The following is a 20,748-nucleotide window of genomic DNA, read 5'->3' on the forward strand; positions in this document are numbered from 1 at the left end:
CCCCACACCAAATGATGTTATTTTATGTGAATACCATATTTTGAGTTTTTCATCTAGCTTTTTAGGAACAATTATTACGTCCTCCGACCGGACGTAGAGGAACGTAAATCTTATTCATCAATTTCTTAATCTTCGGTGGGATGAAATAGAAATCATACACTAAGAGCGGTACAAGGGATTTTGATCCACTATCCACAGAGATCACTAATTTATCTAATATAATTTTACTTTTACTTTTATTTTCCTTCTTTGAGACAAGAGAATTTTGACTGACTCAAACATATTTGGACTTCAAATGGAGCTTTCTTTCGAATTTCCTCAAGAGAAAAACTACAGAAAATGTCATTTTTAGATGACACTTTTCACCGGAAAATAGTCAAAATCTATCAAAAATTAGTATTTCCGGTGAAAATATTTACGCCGACAAAACACGTGTCAAAAAATTGCCACCAACATAAAACAGTCTATCGGAACAATTTATGACGGATTTCGTGCAAAAAAAACTATCGGAAATATTTTTGGTGGAATATATCCACCAAAAAAATAAACTAAAACAAAAAAAACTAAAAAAAGGTCCTGCCCCCACCCAGTTGGGCCTACTATCCAGCCCGCAGGACTAGCCTATGCATGCCCGCACGACCCTCCAAACTCCCGCCCTCCAACCAATGTGACTTGCCATAGTTCGCTAGCCGTCACGTGAGACCAACATGCATCCCCCGTGCAACCCGCCTGCTTGCTCGCCCGCACGACCCGCCACAGCCTGCAAGTGCACTGCACCTATTGCAGGGTTCTTACCCTGGCCTTGCACTTGCATGCTTGCCTGACTATCACGCTACTTAGCCACAACTGTCTTAATTTGGATGTTTTCTATTTATATCATAACAAACAAAATATGAAACTTAATACTAACTAGTCTTTTTATTTTGAAATTAATACTAATTTTATTTAAGATCAAAATAATTAATTTATTTAGTTTAATTTAACAACTAATTATTGATTGGACTTTAAGATAAAGGGATCTATATATGATATTTTGATTTAGAAAAAGCATATGATAAATTTTCAAGAGAAGTGCTATGGAGAGTTCTTGAAAAGAAAGGAGTCAATAATGCTTATATTCAAATCATTAAAGATATGTACGCAAGAGCTATTACTTGTAAACACAAGGTGGCTTAACCAAGTATTTCCCTTTTTCGGTTGGGTGACATCAAGGATCAACCTTAAGCTCATATCTTTTTGCTTTAGTCATGGATGTTCTCACTATACATTTGAAAGAGGATGTACCTTGGTGTATGCTTTTTGCTGATGATATTCTTCTTGTTGATAAGACTAGAGAGGGAGTTGAAGGTAAACTTGAATTATGGAGGTCAACCTTAGAGTATAAAGGTTTTTGCTTCAGTAGATCTAAAATGGAATATATGGAGTGTAATTTTAGTAGAAATAGACCAAGTGAGGGTATTGTGACTTTGGGCGATCAAGTCATTAATAAGAGTACACGTTTTAGATATCTTGGATCTATTGTTCAGAGTGATAGTGAAAAGGATGGGGATATTATCAGCAGAATTCAAGTTGGTCCACCTGACAATAGGTTACAGGATCCTCCCTCCATTCAATATTTTCCAAGTAGATGAATAGCCTCTTCTTACATTTCCCAAATCAAGCCAAACACCATACTTAGGAGCCAATAAATTGTGCAAAAGGGACTCCTTATCTTGAATAAATCTCTATACCAACCTTTCTCTTCATGCAGGAGTTTTAGTGACACTAGAATATAATCCATGACCCCCCAAACACAAAGGCTTACCAAGGTCATACCAACTTGCATAATGTAATCTAAGTCTTCCATTAGATTTATTCCTAATGAAACTCCTACATAATTTGTCTAGTTCCTCAAGCAATCAATTTGGAACAAGGGAATGTGTTGCATGAAAAGTTGGATATGAGAGCATTACTAATTTGACCAATGTGAGGATATGAACTTGCTTTCCGAAATGTTAAGGATCCTCAAAGCTTTGTTAATTATGAATTGGAAGTCATCACTAACAAGTTTCCTTAAGTTAATATTTACCCCAAGATAGTTGAATTCCTTCACGGGTTTAAATCCCATAATACGAGAAATGCTTTTCTTCTTCTTTCTGCTCACATATTTACCAAATAAAATGGCTGATTTGCCCATATTTATATGCTGACCCGTCCATCCATAAAAATCATTAAGAATACCCTTTACTTAACAGCCTTCCTATTGGCTTCCTAAAACTTTATAACATCATATGCATAGAGTAAATGGGGCACTCTAGGGCCTACTGAATTAATGCTAATACCACAAGAACTTTGAGCTAAAGCATTAGATAGGAGTTGTGAACATATAATAAAAAAAGAGAGGAGACAAAGGACAACCTTGACGAAATCCACTCCTTGCTTTCATCTAGTCTGAGCAATTACCATTGATAATCAATGAGAAAGTAGGATCTTCAACATACTCCAAAACCAATTTGGAGAACTTTGGAGGAAAGTCAAAATAGTCCAACACTTTCCAAAGAGTAGACCAAGACATGGAATCATATACTTGTTCCATGTCCACCTTGAAAGAAACAAGCCCTTTAGCATATATAGAGAATCTAAATTTGTGAAATAATTCTTGAGAAATCGACACATGATCTGACAGAGATCTCACTTTAATAAATGCCACTTGCTCCTTCGAGATCAGCTTCAGAATAACTTCTATTAATCTGTTCAAAATCACCTTTGCTACCACCTTGTACACTGAATTTCATAAACTGATTGGTCTATAATTAGACGGGAAGAGAGGATTAGATACCTTTGGTATAAGAACAATCAACGTTTCCTACATTTGGTATCTTTCTTCTTTCAAGTATTCAAAGAATAAAAATACAAATAATCATACTATATTAAAATTAAAATTTATAGTCAACTAATTAAATTTATAAATCGTTAGAATAATTTATTCATTTTAGATTTTATAAACCGTTAGAATCACTCAGATATCACTAATAATATTTGTTCATATATGATGAAATTTTGATGATTTACTTTCCATAAATATATTTTATCAATTTGATTTGGTTTCCAAAGATAGATTTTTATTAATTTGAAAACATAATTACCATTAGTTTGAACTGCTTCTATAAATGTTACAGAAATATGCAATCGGATCTAATATCTCTCGCTCCTCGCTCTATTACCCCTCCCAGTTTCTCTCATCCGCTACTCACAAGCGACTCCACACTTCGTCTTCTTCTTCTTTTTCTCCGACGACCTGCATTCTTAATTTTCTCGAAGAATTGTTTCAGTTTCACGAGCTATATATGGAGCGTGGATTTTGGGTGCAGCAACGATTAGATGATACACTAATATTTACAAACATTTCAGTTGCTACAGGCTATGCTTATACGCCACAGATGCGCTCTGTTCCCGCGCCATGGATGATGCATTCTGTTTCAATGAGATGGATGATGCCATCTGTTCCTAGGCCATCGATGCATACTGGTCCTCATTGTCAAAGTACGCACATCTTTTCTTTTATTTTCTTCATTTCTGCATACTCTCTCTCTCTCTCTCTCTCTCTCTCTCTCTCTCTCTCTCTCTCTCTCTCCATATGTCAGGTACTTATTAATTTTTATTTTCTTTAGTTTGTTTTAATTAATCAATAATTTAAAATGTTATTTTAATTAACTAGTTTTAAAATAATTTATATAATTTTTATTAATTTAATAACTTATTTAAATTAATTATTAGTTTTAGAATTTTATTTTATTTTATTTTAAATTTAATTTTTTTATTAGTATAGATTAAATAGAAAAGTGAAATATTTTTTACAAATTTTCTTTTAAATTAAATTAAATATATTCATAATTCATTGTTAAAATAAATTAATAAGTTTAATAATTCATTTTTAAAGCAAACTAAATATATTAATTATTTTGATCTTAAATAAAATTAGTATTAATTTCAAAATAATAAGATTAAATAGTATTAATTTTCATATTTTGCTTTTTATAACATAAATAGAAAAGCATTAAAATTAAGACAATTTTGGTTAAGTGGCTTGATCGTCGGGCAAGCATGCGGACTTAAGGCTAGGGTTCAAACCCCACCATATGTGTGCCTGTAGGCTGCGGCGGGTTGTGCGAGTGGGCAAGAGGGCGGGTTGCCCGAGAGGTTGCAGGCTGTTCGTGCGTGTCGGCTGGCAGGCTGTAGCAGATCGCGACACATGCTAAATCCCCTTTAAATTAAAAAGAGCATGACCACGTGTGATTGTGATTGAGTTTTAAGCATTTTCATATATATAACATCTTGGGATATCGATTTAACTATTTATTACTTAGGATAACCTTGCAGGTGGTGGTTGAGTCTAGATTATTAATTTTATTTATATATAATTTGATGTATTGTAGTTTTAATTAAGAGTTGAAAAAGTGACCTTTTGAGACGGAATGTTATAAATCCAATTTGGAATCTAAAGAGAAAGGAACATCCCTTAGGGGAGAGTTCCTTTTCATTTGAAGATCCAAATTTAGATAATTTGAAAAATTTAAGTTTTCTTTTCACTTGGATATCAGGACTCGATGAATCCAAGGAGCATGCAGAAGGACGAAGAAGTGAAAACTGATAAGAATCTCATTCTCAAAGTCACTTGTGTCAGTCCTAGGAGTAGAATACGAGTTTTTATAAGTAGTACTCAGCCACTTTTAATTTATACATACCCTAGATTGTACTATTTAGTGGCACTTGCCACATGGAATTTGAATATATTTAATTAATTTGATTTATTTATTTAACTTGATTGTACAATTCAAATTACATGTCTTTACTAGCCTTTTTCGATTGCATGTTGATTTTTGTTTTAGTCTGGAACGATCGGAGATTCGTGATGGCACAAACAAAAATTTTCTACTTTAATGAAAAATGAAATTTTAAACTTAGATAAAAACTCTAACAGCTTTGAGAAGTAAGCTCGGGCAAGCCAAGAGTCGCATGTACCATATAATTACTTTTTCTTTCTTGTTAGGCACCTCCCTACATATGAGTTCTAGCAACCACTTGACCTATTATGGTCCAGTCTCATCAAAGAGGAAGTTGTGCAATATCTAAGATAAAACATATTTTAAAGCCTTTTTTTAAAACTGGTTCATACAAATTTTATGAATTTATCAAGTTAATTTGCTTATATTGCATTAAAAATCAACTAAAAATGTAAAAAATCATATAAAATTGCATTTTATTTCAAGCATCAATTATCCTACATAAGTCAATGAACCAATTAGGATCTGCTCTAGATGCTGACCCCATTTTCTAAAACTTGATTAAATAATGCCTTTATCACTCTTCCATAAAATAGATCATATTCATGATTTTTAAGCTCTTAGGTGATTAGTTAGCTCCTCAATCGTGGCCAGGGTAAGTCCAAGTTTTGCACTGCATTAGTTAGGATTGGATTACTATCGCCTATTGCCTAGTTTAGATTAGAATATGAGGCAAACTCAAAATCATAACACCTCATTTTCTTGGAATATAATCTCAACATTCGAATAAAATTGTTAGCTTAAATTTAAATCCCCTTCAATAAAAAATTCAAGCCCTACAAATAGAATAAGCTGGGGTGTTTTCTGAAGTGTTTTAGAATCTCAAACTGCCTCATACTATTTTTCCTTTGACTTTGAGAAATAAGTTCTCTTACTTGATCAATTTCCATTTGAAATTCTAACTTCAATCATTTGATATCAATCCTTGATATTTTTCAAATAAAATTTTTATCATTATTTTATTCAAGAGTTTTTGTAAGAAACTGTGATTTCATATGATATAATTAACTATGAGAGCTTGCACTCGTAGAAGATTTTGAACCTAGATCAATTTTCAAAATTAAGTTTTTTTTCTAAACCTTCCTCTAATTATCTTTGGGAAAATTAAGGTCAACGATCATTATCATTATATTTAAATGATTGATGAAAAATGATATCTTTTTTTCTTAGGAAAATATAACATTCTTTTATCATGACCTTGATTATGAAATTAATGATCATGCATCCATATTATTATAGTTAAGCACTCGATCAAACTTCACTTTGACCCTCTAGAACATATGTTTTTTTTTTCTTTTAGTTTGACTATAATAATATAGATGAATTCAAAGTTTTATAATATGAACATATTAGGGAATAATGTCCTCGCCTCTCGAGGTAATATATTATACATAATGACTTGTTCAATTTTAAAACCGAAATTCTAGAAATTAAATTCTACCAAAAAAATTAATCTTTTTTAAACTCAATTTTTTCAATCAAACAATGCATATTGCTTCTTTATCATGTTTTGAGTTCAATTTTTTGAGAGAGTTACTACTTAGCTTTGTATGTTTTACATTCTTGCACATTCTTGCAACTTGTATGTTTTTGATGATTCCAAATATTATTATTTTCTCCTAATACTTTTTAGAAGATTTGTTTTTGCTCTTGTGTGTACTAACATTTCAAAAAAATAATACTCCAGATTGTTGAAGACTTCAAATCAAGATCTGCTTAGAATATTTTGTAAAATTGTAGTATGTATTTTTCATTTTATTTGAGTCTAAGAGAGTACATTCTTGCAACTTGTATGTTTTTGATGATTCCAAATATTATTATTTTGATTATTATTTTCTCCTAATACTTTTTAGAAGATTTTTTTTTGCTCTTGTGTGTACTAACATTTCAAAAAAATAATACTCCAGATTGTTGAAGACTTCAAATCAAGATCTGCTTAGAATATTTTGTAAAATTGTAGTATGTATTTTTCATTTTATTTGAGTCTAAGAGAGTGCGATTGTAATCGAGTAACTTAGCACACACACACTGGGGGAGAGTTTTAAAAATTCATAATTTTCAAAACTTAGCGTACAGTAAAAACCATGTTCGTATAGGACGATCTGGTCAGTTATACTCCCAAACGAGTAATGAAATGAACAGAGATGACAAAATTTTTTTCTAAGTATAGATGATCCATATGATTTTACCTATTCGTCGTCCCAGGATGATCTCTTCTGGATTTATCATTTGATTTGATCGTCTAGATGATTTTGCCCATTCGTCCCAGGATGATCTCCTCTGTATTTGTTATTTGATCTATTCATCTAGATGATTTTACCCATTCGTCCCAGGATGATCTGATCTAGATTTGACATTTGATTTGTTTGTCCAGATGATCTTATTCATTCATCCCAGGATGATGTTCTCTATTATGTATACTTGTAGTCCATCATACATTTTTGTACCAACAAACTTTGTGAAAAAGTATTCGTACAGGATGAACCATGTTCGTACAGGACAATGATTGGGTACGAAGACAGTTCGTACAAATTTACATTGAGTTCATACGCAAAAGTTTTTATATTGTTCGTACGTACAAAATGCAATCTTACGGGATGATCGTGTACACTAAAAAAATAAACATTGTAGTTTTTTGGATGGTTTTTCGTGTCTTTTCAATAAAAGGTCTACTTAAGTCTGTCATGATATCTTTTTATCATTTGGTCTTCATGCATATTAAAGTGATTTTGAAAGAGAGAGTGAGAGAGAGTGTTTGAAGGAGATTTCTTACTATTAGAGCGTGAAGGGTTCACTTGGTTACTCAAAGGTAAGGATATATGTTTGTAATTTGTGATTACTTCACTCTTTTCTCTTATTCTTCTAGATTTCTCATAAGAAGATCTTTCAAAAAGTTCTGATTCTCTATCGACACTCGAGGAGTGTGAACAGTCGAAGGTTCTCTACCTACACTTGGAGAGTGTAAATAGTCGAAGGTTCTCTATCTACACTTGGAGAGTGTGAATAGTAGAAGGTTCTCTGCTTTCACTTGGAGGGTGTAAAAGGATGATAGTACTCTGCCTATATTTAAAGGGTGTAAAAGGACGACGGTACTCTGCCTACCCTTGGAGGGTGTAAAAGGATGACGTACGGTTCTCTTCTGCACTGGGTAGTGGTGGAAGAGAGTTTTTGTGAAGGCTTCTCAGCCTTGTTATGGGGGTAAAAGGATAGACAATAGTGGTAATAGTGCAATACCTGAAGTGAGAGACTTCAGGGAGTGGATGTAAGTCATATTTTACTGAACCACTATAAATCTTGTGTTATTTATTTTCCGCAACTTTTATTTTTCTATCGTGTTATTATCTATGGTTAAAAAATAGTTTTTGAAATTACTAAAAAGATTTCATCGGTTTTAAACTTTTAAATTTCAATTAAGAGGAGATTTTTTAAAATTACCAATTCACCATCGCCCCCCTTCCTCGCCCTCTTAGTTGGCCGTTGGGACATAAGCTTAGGTCTAATAACCTAACTCATATTCAACAAGTGATATCAGTTCTTTATTTTAAAACCATAAGTTTAGACTACTTTTTGATTAACGACCATAACTATATTTGGAACCCAAAACACACCAAAAGGTTACTCTATAACTAAACCTCCCTTGTTTGATAATATTCCTTTTGATTTTTGAAAAATATATATGTCAACATTTTTACAGTCACTAGACTATCGTATGTGAATCTTAGTCTGGAAGGGTATACAAAACCAACTAGATTAGTTGACAGAGTTAGAGTGTATATTCCCTTTACATACTAGATTGTAGAACAACATGAATTAGCACAACTTAATGCTAAATGTTTGAACTTTTGTGCTCTTAAATCTGAAGATTACATGTGGGTTTCCACTACAAAAATGAAAAGGACATATGAGATAGACTTTGTGTAACATATGAAGGACTAACAAAGTTAAATAATCTATACTTAATATCTTGTTTCATGACTAAGAACTATTTCACATGAAATCTAATGAATCCATTTCTAACATGTACACAAGATTCACATAAATAGTTACTTATTTGCATGCATTGGGTAAGGAACTTATAAATGCTGAAATGATTAATAAGATACTTCGTTGTTTGTATATTGTATATGATGTTAAGATAATTGCAATTACAGAGTCTAAAGATTTAAATATATACTCTATTAATAATCTTCTTGGATCACTAATTACTTACGAGCAAGGAGTCAAAGAAAGATTTATGCAAGAGAACCTCAAAGGGAAAAGAACATAGCACTAAAAGCGGAGGAGACGGAGAGTGATCGATCATAACCTGAGGAAGAGGACAACATTGCATTAATGACTAGACAGTTTAGAATCTTTCTAAAGAAGAAACAAAAGAGACACCAGCAATGGAATCGAGTTAAGTTTAATAGAAATATCAAGGTTTCTAATGATGTGATTTGCTACGAGTGCAAGAAATCTGGACACATTAAGTCAGATTGCCCAAAACTTAAAGTTACTCCTAGCAAGGAGAATGTAAAGTAGAAACCAATTGTGAAGAAGGGCAAGAAGAAATTTCAAAGAGTTTTCTGGGCGGACTCAGCTTCAGACTCGTCAAAAACTAAAAAAGAGGAAGAAGTCACCAACTTGTGCATAATGGAAGATAATCTTGATCAGTCAGATCAAAAAGAGGAATGTGATTTGACTTACAATAAACTTTTAGAAGTTTTTGAACACATACATGATGCATATAGGAAGTTGAAGAAAATGCATGCTAGTCTCAACCTAGAACTACAAGAATTGTAAAAAGAACACGAGATTCTTAGGAAAGATCATGCTTTAATTGATAGAAACCACATGAGCTTACTAGATGAATTTTACAACTTGAATAAAGAAAATGTGAATATAAAATCATCCTATGAAAAATTGAAAAATAATTTTAAGACTTTTGAGGATGATTCGAAGAGTGGAGAGCACTACTTAAATTTTGATAAGCATGTCCTAAAAGATTTGAACATTTATTTAAAATTGAAAGTAAAAGCTCTCAAGGAAAATAGAAAACCTCCAACACTTGAAGATTCTACAAATCCTATTTTGTATCCATAATTTATACAACTTGGGAAGAGACAGAGTAGTAATAAAAGATTAAAAAATCCTTTTCCTGGGATTAGATGCTTTACTTATGGATTGATTGGACATATAGCACACACATGTAATTTAAATAGAAAAACTCATTTTGTGTGGAAACCTAAAACGCATAAACCTAGATATATCATATATGTATCTATTTTAAAATTGCCAAAAGGAGAACCCAAACTTTTTTGGGTTCTCAGGTCTAACATTTGATGATTTTGTAGGATTGCTCCCACACAAGGCCTCATGAGAGCATATGTATCTGGACAGCAGTTGCTCAAGACATTTTACTGGAGATACTAAATAATTTATATCGCTGGAAGCCAAAAGTGGAGGCAAGGTTACACTTGGAGATAACATCATTAGGAAGGTGGTGGGATTAGGTATAATTAGAAATCTCAAGAATTTTTTTATTTAGAATGTACTGCTTGTAGAATTCTTAAAGCATTATCTGTTTAGTATTAGTCAACTATATGATAAAGGATACAACGTCAATTTTTTTCCTACTAGCTGCATATTAAGCCTTAATGGTTTGAGGGTAAATAATATTTATATACTAGATTTAAATTATATTAAAACTCCCACTACTTTTTATTTAAAAATAATTTCTGATGAGTCATGATTTTGGCATAGGAGACTTTGTCACTCTAGTATAAAAAAACCTTAGGAGGATTACCCAAAAGAAATTAGTAAGAGGTATATCAAAACTAGACTTTACTAAAGACCACTTTTGTGATGCTTGTCAACTAGGAAAATAGGTGAAGTCTTCTTTTCAGTCCAATAAGGATCTTAGAACTAGTAAATCATTGGAGATTTTGCATATAGATCTTTTTGGACCAGTTGGAACTGTAAGTCTAAGAGGAAAGGTATATGGATTAATCATAATTTTTAAAAATGAGAAATTTGAAGATTTTTGTAAGGAGAAAGGGATTGATCATAATTTTTTTGCACCTAGAATCCGTCAACATAATGGGTTAGTTGAAAGGAAATATAGATTATTTGAAAGGAAAAATAGAACATTAATAGATGCTGCTCGAGCCATGTTGGCAGAATATTCAATTCTAAAATATTTTTAGGCTGAAGCGGTTAGCACGGCAAGTCATGTTCTGAATAGGGTGAACATCAGATCAAACTTGAATAAAACACCCTATGAGTTACTTAAGGGGAGAACACCTAATTTGTAACATTTATATGTTTTTGGATGTAAGGTATTCATTCATAATAATGAAAAATCTGTCTTAGGAAAATTTGATCCAAAATTAGATAAAGAAATTTTTCTGTGATACTCTAGTGTTGGAAAATCTTATAGAGTATTCAATAAAAGAACTTTGGTAATTGAAGAGACCACACATGTTATATTTGATGAATCTAAAATTTTGGAAGAACCAATTGTTGAAGAGGATGAGACAGATATTGACTCCCAAAAATTTGAGAAAATAAATTTGGATGAAAATTTGGAGATATAAAACCCGATACTTAGAGATTTGAGATTTTCTAAAAACCACTCAAAGGAATTGATTATAGGTGAATCTAATGAGGGTGTTAGGATTAGGCGTGGACTGAATAAAGAAGTTAATCATTCAGCCTTTATTTATATGATAGAACTCATAAATATTGATCAAGCATTTTTGAATAAATTTTGGATTTTGGCAAAACAAGAAGAATTAAATCAATTTTTAAGAAATAAAGTTTGGAAATTAATTGCAAGGCTAAAGGATTAAAGTGTAGTTGGAAGTAAGTGGGTATTCAAGAACAAAATTAATGACTTAGGAGTAGTCATTAGAAATAATGCTAGATTGGTGACTAAGGGGTATAATCAGATTGAAGGAATTGATTTTGAGGAGACTTTTACCCCTGTAGTTAGACTTGAAGCAATGAGAGTTTTGTTAACCTTTTCCTATTTTAAAGGATTAAAATTATATCAAATTGATATTAAAAGTTCCTTTTTAAATGAGGTGATTCAAGATGATGTTTATGTGAAACAATCTCCAGGCTTTAAATATTCTAAACACCCAAATCATATTTTTAAATTAAAAAAGGCATTATACAGATTGAAATAGGCACCTAAGGCTTGGTATGAGAGGTTGAGCACCTTCCTACTTGAGAGATCTTTTGAAAAAGGAAGTAAAGACACAACTCTCATTTTAAAAAAATTAGGAGAAGACATACTCATTGTACAAATTTATGTTGATGATATCATCATTGGATCTAGTGATAAAAATATTTATGATTAATTTTCTAAAATATTGAGTAGTGAATTTGAGATGAGTCTAATGGAAGATTTGAGTTACTTTTTAGGCTTTAGTATTAAACAAATTGAGAAGGGTATATTTCTTAGTCAGTCAAAGTATGTTAAGGATATTCTCAAAAAGTATGAAATGCACAATGCTAAACCTTTTAGTACACCTATGAGTTTCTCAGTTCAATTGAATAAGGACCCTAAGAGAAAATCTGTTGATCAAAAGAAATTTAGAGGAATTATTGGATCTTTGCTTTACTTGACAGCTAGTAGACTTGATATTATGTTTAGTGTTTGTTTGTATGCTAGATTTCAATCAGATTCAAAAGAATCATATTTGATAGCAGTAAAAAGGATTTTGAGATATCTCTTGGGAACTGAGAATTTAGAAATTTGGTATCCTAATTTTAGCTCTACATTTAAAATAATTGGATATTCAAAATTCAGACTTTGTAGGTTGTAGGGTTGATAGAAAGAGTACTTCTGGAACATGTCAATTTATTGGAAATTCTTTAATCTCTTAGTCCAGTAGTAAACAGAATTCCATAGCTTTATCTACTGTTGAAGCTGAATACATTGTCTTAGAAAGTTGTGTGGCACAAGTACTTTGATTTAAATAATAGTTGAATAATTTAGGATTAAAAATAGGCACAATTTAAATTTATTGTGATAATACTAGTTCCATTAGTATTTCTAAAAATCCTATTTAACATTTAAGAACCAAATATATTGATATCAGACATCATTTGATAAGGGATCATATATCCAAAGGAGAAATTTAACTCAATCATATTTCAACTGAAAATAAACTTGCAAATATTTTTATAAAACCACTAGCCTTTGATACATTCAGTACATTAAGAATAAGGCTAGGTGTGATTGATTTGAATGCTTAATTAAATTTTTTGTAACATTGATGTGTTTTTGTATTTTTAATTTCTACTTGTGTGTTTTTCTATTTTTGTGCATATATGCTTTTGCAATTTTTGTCTGTTTGTTTTTGGTATTTTCAAAATATTTTCACATTAAAATTCATGTTTTTTGAGAAATCATATAAAAATTTCTAAGTTTCATGTTCGTCTGTATGAAATATTTTTGTACTAGAAGAATCTCATGTCATATCAATTATTGAGTTGAACTGTCTGAATGCAATTTTTTTTAGTTTTTATTATAGTTCGCCTGTACGATCCTCAGATCATCCTGACGATGTGTATGCATTCCAATATAAGCATGTAGACGGTTATACGGACATAGTCAATTTTTAATTCTAATCGTACGTACGAACCTTTAGTTCGTACATACAAATATATGGCATTTCTAAGTGGGAGACATTTCAAACCGTCATAAAAATGATTGAACCAGTCAACACAAATATAGTTATGATGAATAGCTATTTTAATTTATTCAACCAACCACCTCCTCAAGATTAGGGCCCCTCAGAATGATGACTGTACTTTTTTCATGATTCTCTCTACCAATTATGATGTGATGCGATGTGATGTGTTATTAGTTTTTCTGTCTTCATGTTATATGTTTCATGAATATTTGTGTGTTGATATCAATCATGCTCAATGTATTATCATTACCTTGATATCATTAAAAACTATCTTGTCTTATTTTAGTTATTTTTTATCTCTTTTAGAAATATTTGTTAGCCTATATGATTATCTTGACAAATTGATCTAACAAGTGGTACACATTGAAATGCAATACAAAATTAAATTCATTAAAAATCTAATCTTTCAAAAATTTAAGTTGTGTTATAACTTGATCAAGTTAAAGCTACCAAACTCATGTCTCTTGTTAAAGTAACACAATTTAAGTATTATTATTACAATTTTGATATTTTCTTATTTTTATTTCTCTTTTCAATATAAATACCTTTATACTTAGAGAAATTTAAGATTTTAGATTATCGATTTTGGAAAGATCAACAAAAATGAAAAGACTGCGCAATGGTTTGGAAATTGAAAAAGAGATACAAAATTAGTCCACAAATATTGAAAAGATGTACAAAGCGCCATGAGTATATGTTATTTCCTCTATCTTTTAATCTTTAACATTCAAATGAATCTTCTGTTCAATTTTATTTTTTATTGAAATTTGAAATACATAAATTTTTATTACATCTTCTTTGCAATAATTTTGCTTATCTCAATGTCTAAACTGATTCATGATCTTGATATTTTTTCTTATCTATGTTATATTTATATTTAAATCATATAATTTTTTTCTAATGATATTTATCTTTTTTATTACAAATATAACTTAATCTCTTTCATGATCAATTATCAAAGGCTTCTCATATAACTTCTTACATTTTTATGTTTATTTGATTCTTCTTCTCTTTTTACTGTTATCAAAAAGGGGGAGAAATATTATTTGACATTTGATTGTGTTGTTCTTGTTTCTGTATATTTTTGTTATGTTTTGTTTGTGTCTTTGTGTTGTTAGTGTCTCTATATTTATTTTGGCATTTCAGTGTCATTTTTTTATGATTATTTTTGTGTTGAAAAGCTTTAAAATTAAAATTTTGATTTGTTCATTATAAATGCCTCTTATTCTCACACGCTTATTTATTCAGGGGGAGTTTAGGAGAAACTTAAAACTTTCAAATTTACACAAACAATAATTGTTTTGTCATCATCAAAAAGGGAAAGATTATTGAGAGAGTTGCTACTTAGCTATGCATGTTTTACATTCTTGCACATTCTTGTAACATGTATATTTTTTATGATTCCAAATATTATTGTTTTGATTATTATTTTCTCTTAATACTTTTTGGAAGATTTATTTTTACTCTTGTGTGTACTAATATTTTAGGAAAATTATACTCCAGATTGTTGAAAACTTCAAATCAAGATCTGCTTAGAATGTTTTATAAAATTAGATTCTGTATTTTTTATTTTATTTGAGTCTCAGAGGGTGATTGTAATTGAGTAACTTAGTACACACACCGAGGGAGAGCTTTAAAAATTCATAATTTTTAAAACTTATCGTACAGTCGAACCATTTTCATATGGGATGATCTAGTCAGTTATACTCCCAAACGAGCAATGGAATGAACAGTGATGATGAAAAGTTTTTCTAAGTATAGATCTTCAAGATGATTTTACCCATTCATCCTATGATGATATCCTCTAGATTTGTCCTTTGATATGATCGTCCAGATAATTTTACCCGTTCGTCCCAGGACAATCTCCTCTGGATTTGTTATTTGATTTGTTCGTCCAGATAATTTTACCCATTCATCCTAGGACGATATGCGCTGGATTTGACATTTGATATGTTCGTCCAGACAATCATATCCATTCGTCCCAAGACAATGTCCTCTAATCTTTAAACTTATAGTTCGTCCTACATTTTTGTACCAATGAACTTTGGGAAAAACTGTTCATATCAGATGAATCATGTTCGTACGGGACAATGATTGGGTATGAAGACAGTTCGTACAAATTCATATTGAGTTCATACGCAACAATTTTTATACTGTTCGTACGTACGAAATGCGATCGAACAGGACGATCGTGGACGCTCAAAATTTGAAAATTGCTATTTTTTTAATGGTTTTTCGTGTCTTTTCTATAAAAGGTCCACTTTAGACTGTCATGATATCTTTTTATTATTTGGTCTTCATGCATACTAAAGGGATTTTGAAGGAGAGAGTGAGAGAGAGTGTTTGAAGGAGATTTCTCACTATTAGAGCGTGAAGGGTTCACTTGGTTACTTAAAGATAAGGATCTCTGTTTGTAATTTATGATTATTTCACTCTTTTTTCTTGTCCTTCTAAATTTCTTGTGAGAAGATCTTTCAAGAAGATTCGGTTCTCTACCAACATTTGAGGAGTGTGGACAGCCAAAGGATCTCTGCCTACACTTGGAGAGTGTGAATAGTAAAAGATTCTCTGCCTACACTTGGAGGGTGTAAAAGGACGGCGTCCGAACTCTGCCTACACTTGAAGGGTGTAAAAGGATGATTGTACTCTACATACACTTGGAGGGTGTAAATGGACGACGGTTCTCTATCATACCAGGTAGTAGTGAAAGAGAGTTTTTGTGAAGGCTTCTGCGCCTTGCTATGGGGGTAAAAGGTGAGACACTAGTGGTAATAGTGCATAACACTGAAGTGGGAGACTTTAGGGAGTGGATGCTAGGTCGTGTTTGACCGAACCACTATAAATTTTGTGTCTTTTTATTTTCCGCAGTTTTTTATTTTTCTATCTTGTTATTATCTGTGGTTAAAAAATAGTTTTTGAAATTACTAAAAAGATTTCATCGATTTTAAACTTTTAAATTTCAATTAAGAGGAGATTTTTTAAAACTATCAATTAACCCCCCCCCCCCCTCTTGGTTAGCCGTTGGGTCATAAGCTTAGGTCTAACAACCTAACTCTTATTCAACAAGTTTCAACACAATTATAAGACTTTAATGACATGTTGAATTATTTTACTCATTATATATAGTTTAAATGATATTAGCTCAAGGAATGGATTTGGATGGTAGGATTGATCAAGATGTGTTGTAATTTTATGATTCCTCAGGTTTTACTTCTTTCTTTTTTAACTATTTTTTTGTACTCAAGAAATGAGAAGAACTATTGTAATTACATGATTCCTAAGTATTTTATATAATTTTAAGAGTATAGATATAGATATATATTAATATTTTGATAAGTAGAAATACTTTCACTGATATTCATTTTGATAAAATAATTTAGATAGCTTTGGTTAATATATTATTAAATGATAAAAATAATAATTCTTCCAAGTTAGATTATGGGACATGACATACTTTACTATATAAGTCTTATGCAAAAATAATGAAGAGAATAACACCAAGAAAGAAATAGAGTATTTTCTTAGGTAATTTTAATACAACAAATCAACACACATTCAACCGTTATAAAGGAAGATATTAGTTATAAAGGACAGACTGAGATTTACTATAATGCTATTGTAAGAAAGAGCAAGGTGATTGGATAGGTATATGTTCTGTCGCATTATATGATTTGCAATCATTAGAATTAGTGGACTAAATATTATCTTTATCATCTTCTATGAATGATATAAGTTGTTGAACTTATTTTTGGCACATTTTTTTTTGGATAAAACCCACTTATGGGGCCTACACGTTAAAGTCAAAAAACGGTTACACAGTCCTTAAAAGGTCCCACCATCACACTAACGCTCGATAGAGCTACATTTTAAAAAAGAAATAAAACCTAAGAGACGGTAGGTCCTTTTTCTATGATTACAAAAAGAACAAGTAAATAAGCTCGGGCTGTGCAGAAACAGCACCCAAAAAAGGAAGAGCAGATAAATCCTATTCAGCTCAATCTTCCTGCAAGATAAACTCCCAAAAAAGGTAAGAAAACAGTTGGACACAGTCGAAGAAAACATCCCCAGAAAGATTAAAAATGAAATTGACGGGTTTATAGCCAAGGTAAACGAGACAGAAGTCCAACTGGAGCTTAAATACCCAACCTCACTACCCAAATGAGTGCCTAAAAGAACCGAATGCCAACCACCATTAATACTCCAATCCACCAGAAAATCCAGCAACCAACCCAGAAAAAAAGCAATGAATACAACAGTCGTTCCAGCACAGAAAAACACCCCCATCATGAAATGATCAGCAGCCATATTAATATTCACTCCGTTAGAACTCCAATCCACCAGAAAATCCAGGAACCTACCCAGAAAAGAGCAATGAATACAGCAATGAATACAGCAGTCGTTCCAGCTTAGAAAACACCCCCCCATCATGAAATGATCAACAGCCATGAAATACCCAAAAATAAACAAGCCGAATAACTCCTCCTTACAGATCAGCCAAATAACCACACCCAGCATATAAAGCACCAGAACAACAAAAAACAAAGGCAGCATATCCCAGACCACAGAAAAAACCAACAAACATTCCAGGATGCATAAAAAAAGCTCAACCTTGTCTGACATAGGGGAGACTGATTTTATCTAAAGTAAGCATACCTTTAAGAGGACTAGGCAGGTTAGTAGTCATCAAATTATGGTAAGAATTTAAACCTGACCCATAATTAGCCAACCAATCCGCAGCCGTATTACCTTCTCGGTATATATGGGATAAGGTAAAATTTAACTTAGACAACATCATTTTAATTTTTCTGATAAGATAAAATTCATTAGGAAAAACAGCATCCATATTCGAAATAGCATGAATAGCAAGTTTAGAGTCCACCTCAATTAAAACATGCTGGATCCCCATAGCCATGCACAAATGCAAACCATGATAAATCCCCATTAATTCAGCATTGAAAGCAGACACTTTATCCGTAGGACCAGCAAAAATACCAATAGGATTACCAAGCATATTCCTAATTAACCCCCCAAAACCAGCAGCATCCTTCCCAAAAGACCCATCCGTATTTAATTTTACATAAGGAGGAACAGGTTTTAACCAATGCACAATCCGATCAGTCTTAATAGTATTACAATCATTGGGAACAATCCCAAAATAACCAGCCATACGATTGCTATTTTTAAAATTTTTTTGGGAAATAAGATTAACAGCAATAAGTTTCAGAATTTTAGTCCTAACATTATGAATAATCTGATTAGCCCACATTTTAATGTTGTTATGCTTAGAGTCATTCCTAGCTTTCCAGATATACCAAATAATCAAAATAGGAATTAAGCAATTAATATGATGTTTACCTTTAGCAAACCAATCCTTCAAGATATCCTGTAAACTTTGATGATAATAGAAATTATCCATTTCAGCAAGATTAGAAAAATGACCCCAAACCAAACGAGCCATGTTACTAGTAACAAAAACATGAGTAGAACTTTCAATATTAAAACAACATTGACATTTAGAAGCAAACTGAAAACCTTTCTTAAACAAAATAGTATCCACAGGCACGAAGTCTTTCAAACATCTCCAAGTCAATAAAGTATAGGATAAAGGGATCATTTTATGCCAAAGAAAACCATAAATATTAGACACCTCACCCTTAATCCTAATAGTCTCCCAAACATTTTTAGTACAGAATTTAGCCGAAGAAGCTAAATTGAACATGATATTATCCACATGGTCAAGATTAATAGGAATGTTCACAATTTTATCAACAATGCAAATAGGGACCACACTACAAAGTTTAACATAATTCCAATTCCCATTAAAAAAGAAATCCTTAACTTTGATATTAGCTTTGGTATGAGTATTAAGGAGATGGTCAATAGAAGCACAACCCAACCAGTTATCCTGCCAAAAGGAAACATCACCATGCCCAATGCCCCATTGAATAAACTTCTCCGCTTCCCATTTAATCTTACACAATCTTTTCCACACCGGAGAATCTCCAATTTTGTAATGGCACACAAGGGGATGAAGATCCTTACAATACTTAGCTTTCAAAAAGTTGGCCCAAAGACTATTGTTAGTTCTAAACCCAAACCAAAGCTTATGCGAGAAAACAGTAGCAGTATCAGAAACAGACTTACAACCAATGGCTCCTTCATTAAAAACACCACACATTTTATTCCAGGAAGTCCATTTAATGCACGACTTAGTATCAGTGGCTCCCCAAAAGAACTTATTAATCAACTTCTCCATTCTCTTACAAACAGAAAATGGAGGCTGTAAAGAATGGAAAAGAAATATAGGAATAGAGTTAAGAACACTTTTAATTAAAGTCAATCTACCCCCAAAAGACAGAAATTTAGAAGACCAGTTAAGCAATTTTTTTGAAAATTAGAGAAAATGTTTTCAAATAACTCAATTCTTTTTCTACCTTTGTAAAGAGGAGTGCCAAGATATTTAATGGGCAAAAAAGAAGGACAAAAACCACAAGCTCTTTTAATTCTAGCCTTTCTCTGAATATTCACAGACTTGCTAGTAATGAAATTACTCTTGGATTTATTGATGTATAAACCACTGCTCTTTTGAAATTCCTCTAAAAACAGGTTTAAAACTTTGATACTTTTAATAGAAGCATTCGAAAAAATGATAAAATCATCAGCAAAACTAAGATGACTAATCGGAATACCACCAATAGTTTTGAAAATAAGTTTAGGATTCAACCTGAAAAGATTCTCGATACCTCTAGAAAGATACTCCATAGCAATGATAAAAAGCGAAGGGGACAGAGGGTCCCCTTGTCTAAGACCTTGAGACGAGCTAAAAAAACCATGATTAGAGCCATTAATGATAAGAGAGAAAAAACAATTTTGAATACTGTTATTGATAAGCCGCAGGAAATTTTGATTAAAACCAAACTTAGCCAAAACATTATAAAGAAAATCCCAATTTAAATTGTCATAAGCCTTGGTGATATCCAGTTTAAAAATGATGTTGCCACCAGTGATTTTAGCATTAATATCATGCACCATTTCTTGAGCGAGTAAAATATTATCAAAAATACTACGACCTTTCACAAAACCAGTTTGATTGGGAGAAATAATTTTAGGTAAAATTAAAGCTAAACGCGAATTAATAACTTTGGCAACAAGTTTGTTAAAAAAGGTGCAAAGGCTAATAGGTCTAAAGTCATTCCAAAAAGACGGATTGTCTTTTTTAGGAATAAGAACAATATTCGTGA

General features: G+C 31.8%; 1 protein-coding gene across 2 annotated transcripts in view; it reads left to right on the forward strand.

Moving 5' to 3' along the window:
* The first annotated feature begins 3,339 nt into the window (after positions 1–3,339).
* Positions 3,340–20,748, forward strand: part of LOC110106409 (probable E3 ubiquitin-protein ligase HIP1) — a 27,211-nt gene continuing 9,802 nt past the window's right edge. The window contains exon 1 of one of the 2 annotated variants that reach the window (XM_028692966.1): positions 3,340–3,522. In XM_028692966.1, the coding sequence (XP_028548799.1) occupies positions 3,420–3,522 (103 nt within the window). In that variant the 5' untranslated portion in view covers positions 3,340–3,419. The remainder of the gene's footprint in view (positions 3,523–20,748) is intronic. The other variant, XM_020836313.2, reaches the window with a different exon arrangement.

This window comes from Dendrobium catenatum, unplaced genomic scaffold, assembly GCF_001605985.2.
Source record: "Dendrobium catenatum unplaced genomic scaffold, ASM160598v2 fragScaff_scaffold_203, whole genome shotgun sequence".
Classification (NCBI taxonomy): domain Eukaryota; kingdom Viridiplantae; phylum Streptophyta; class Magnoliopsida; order Asparagales; family Orchidaceae; genus Dendrobium; species Dendrobium catenatum.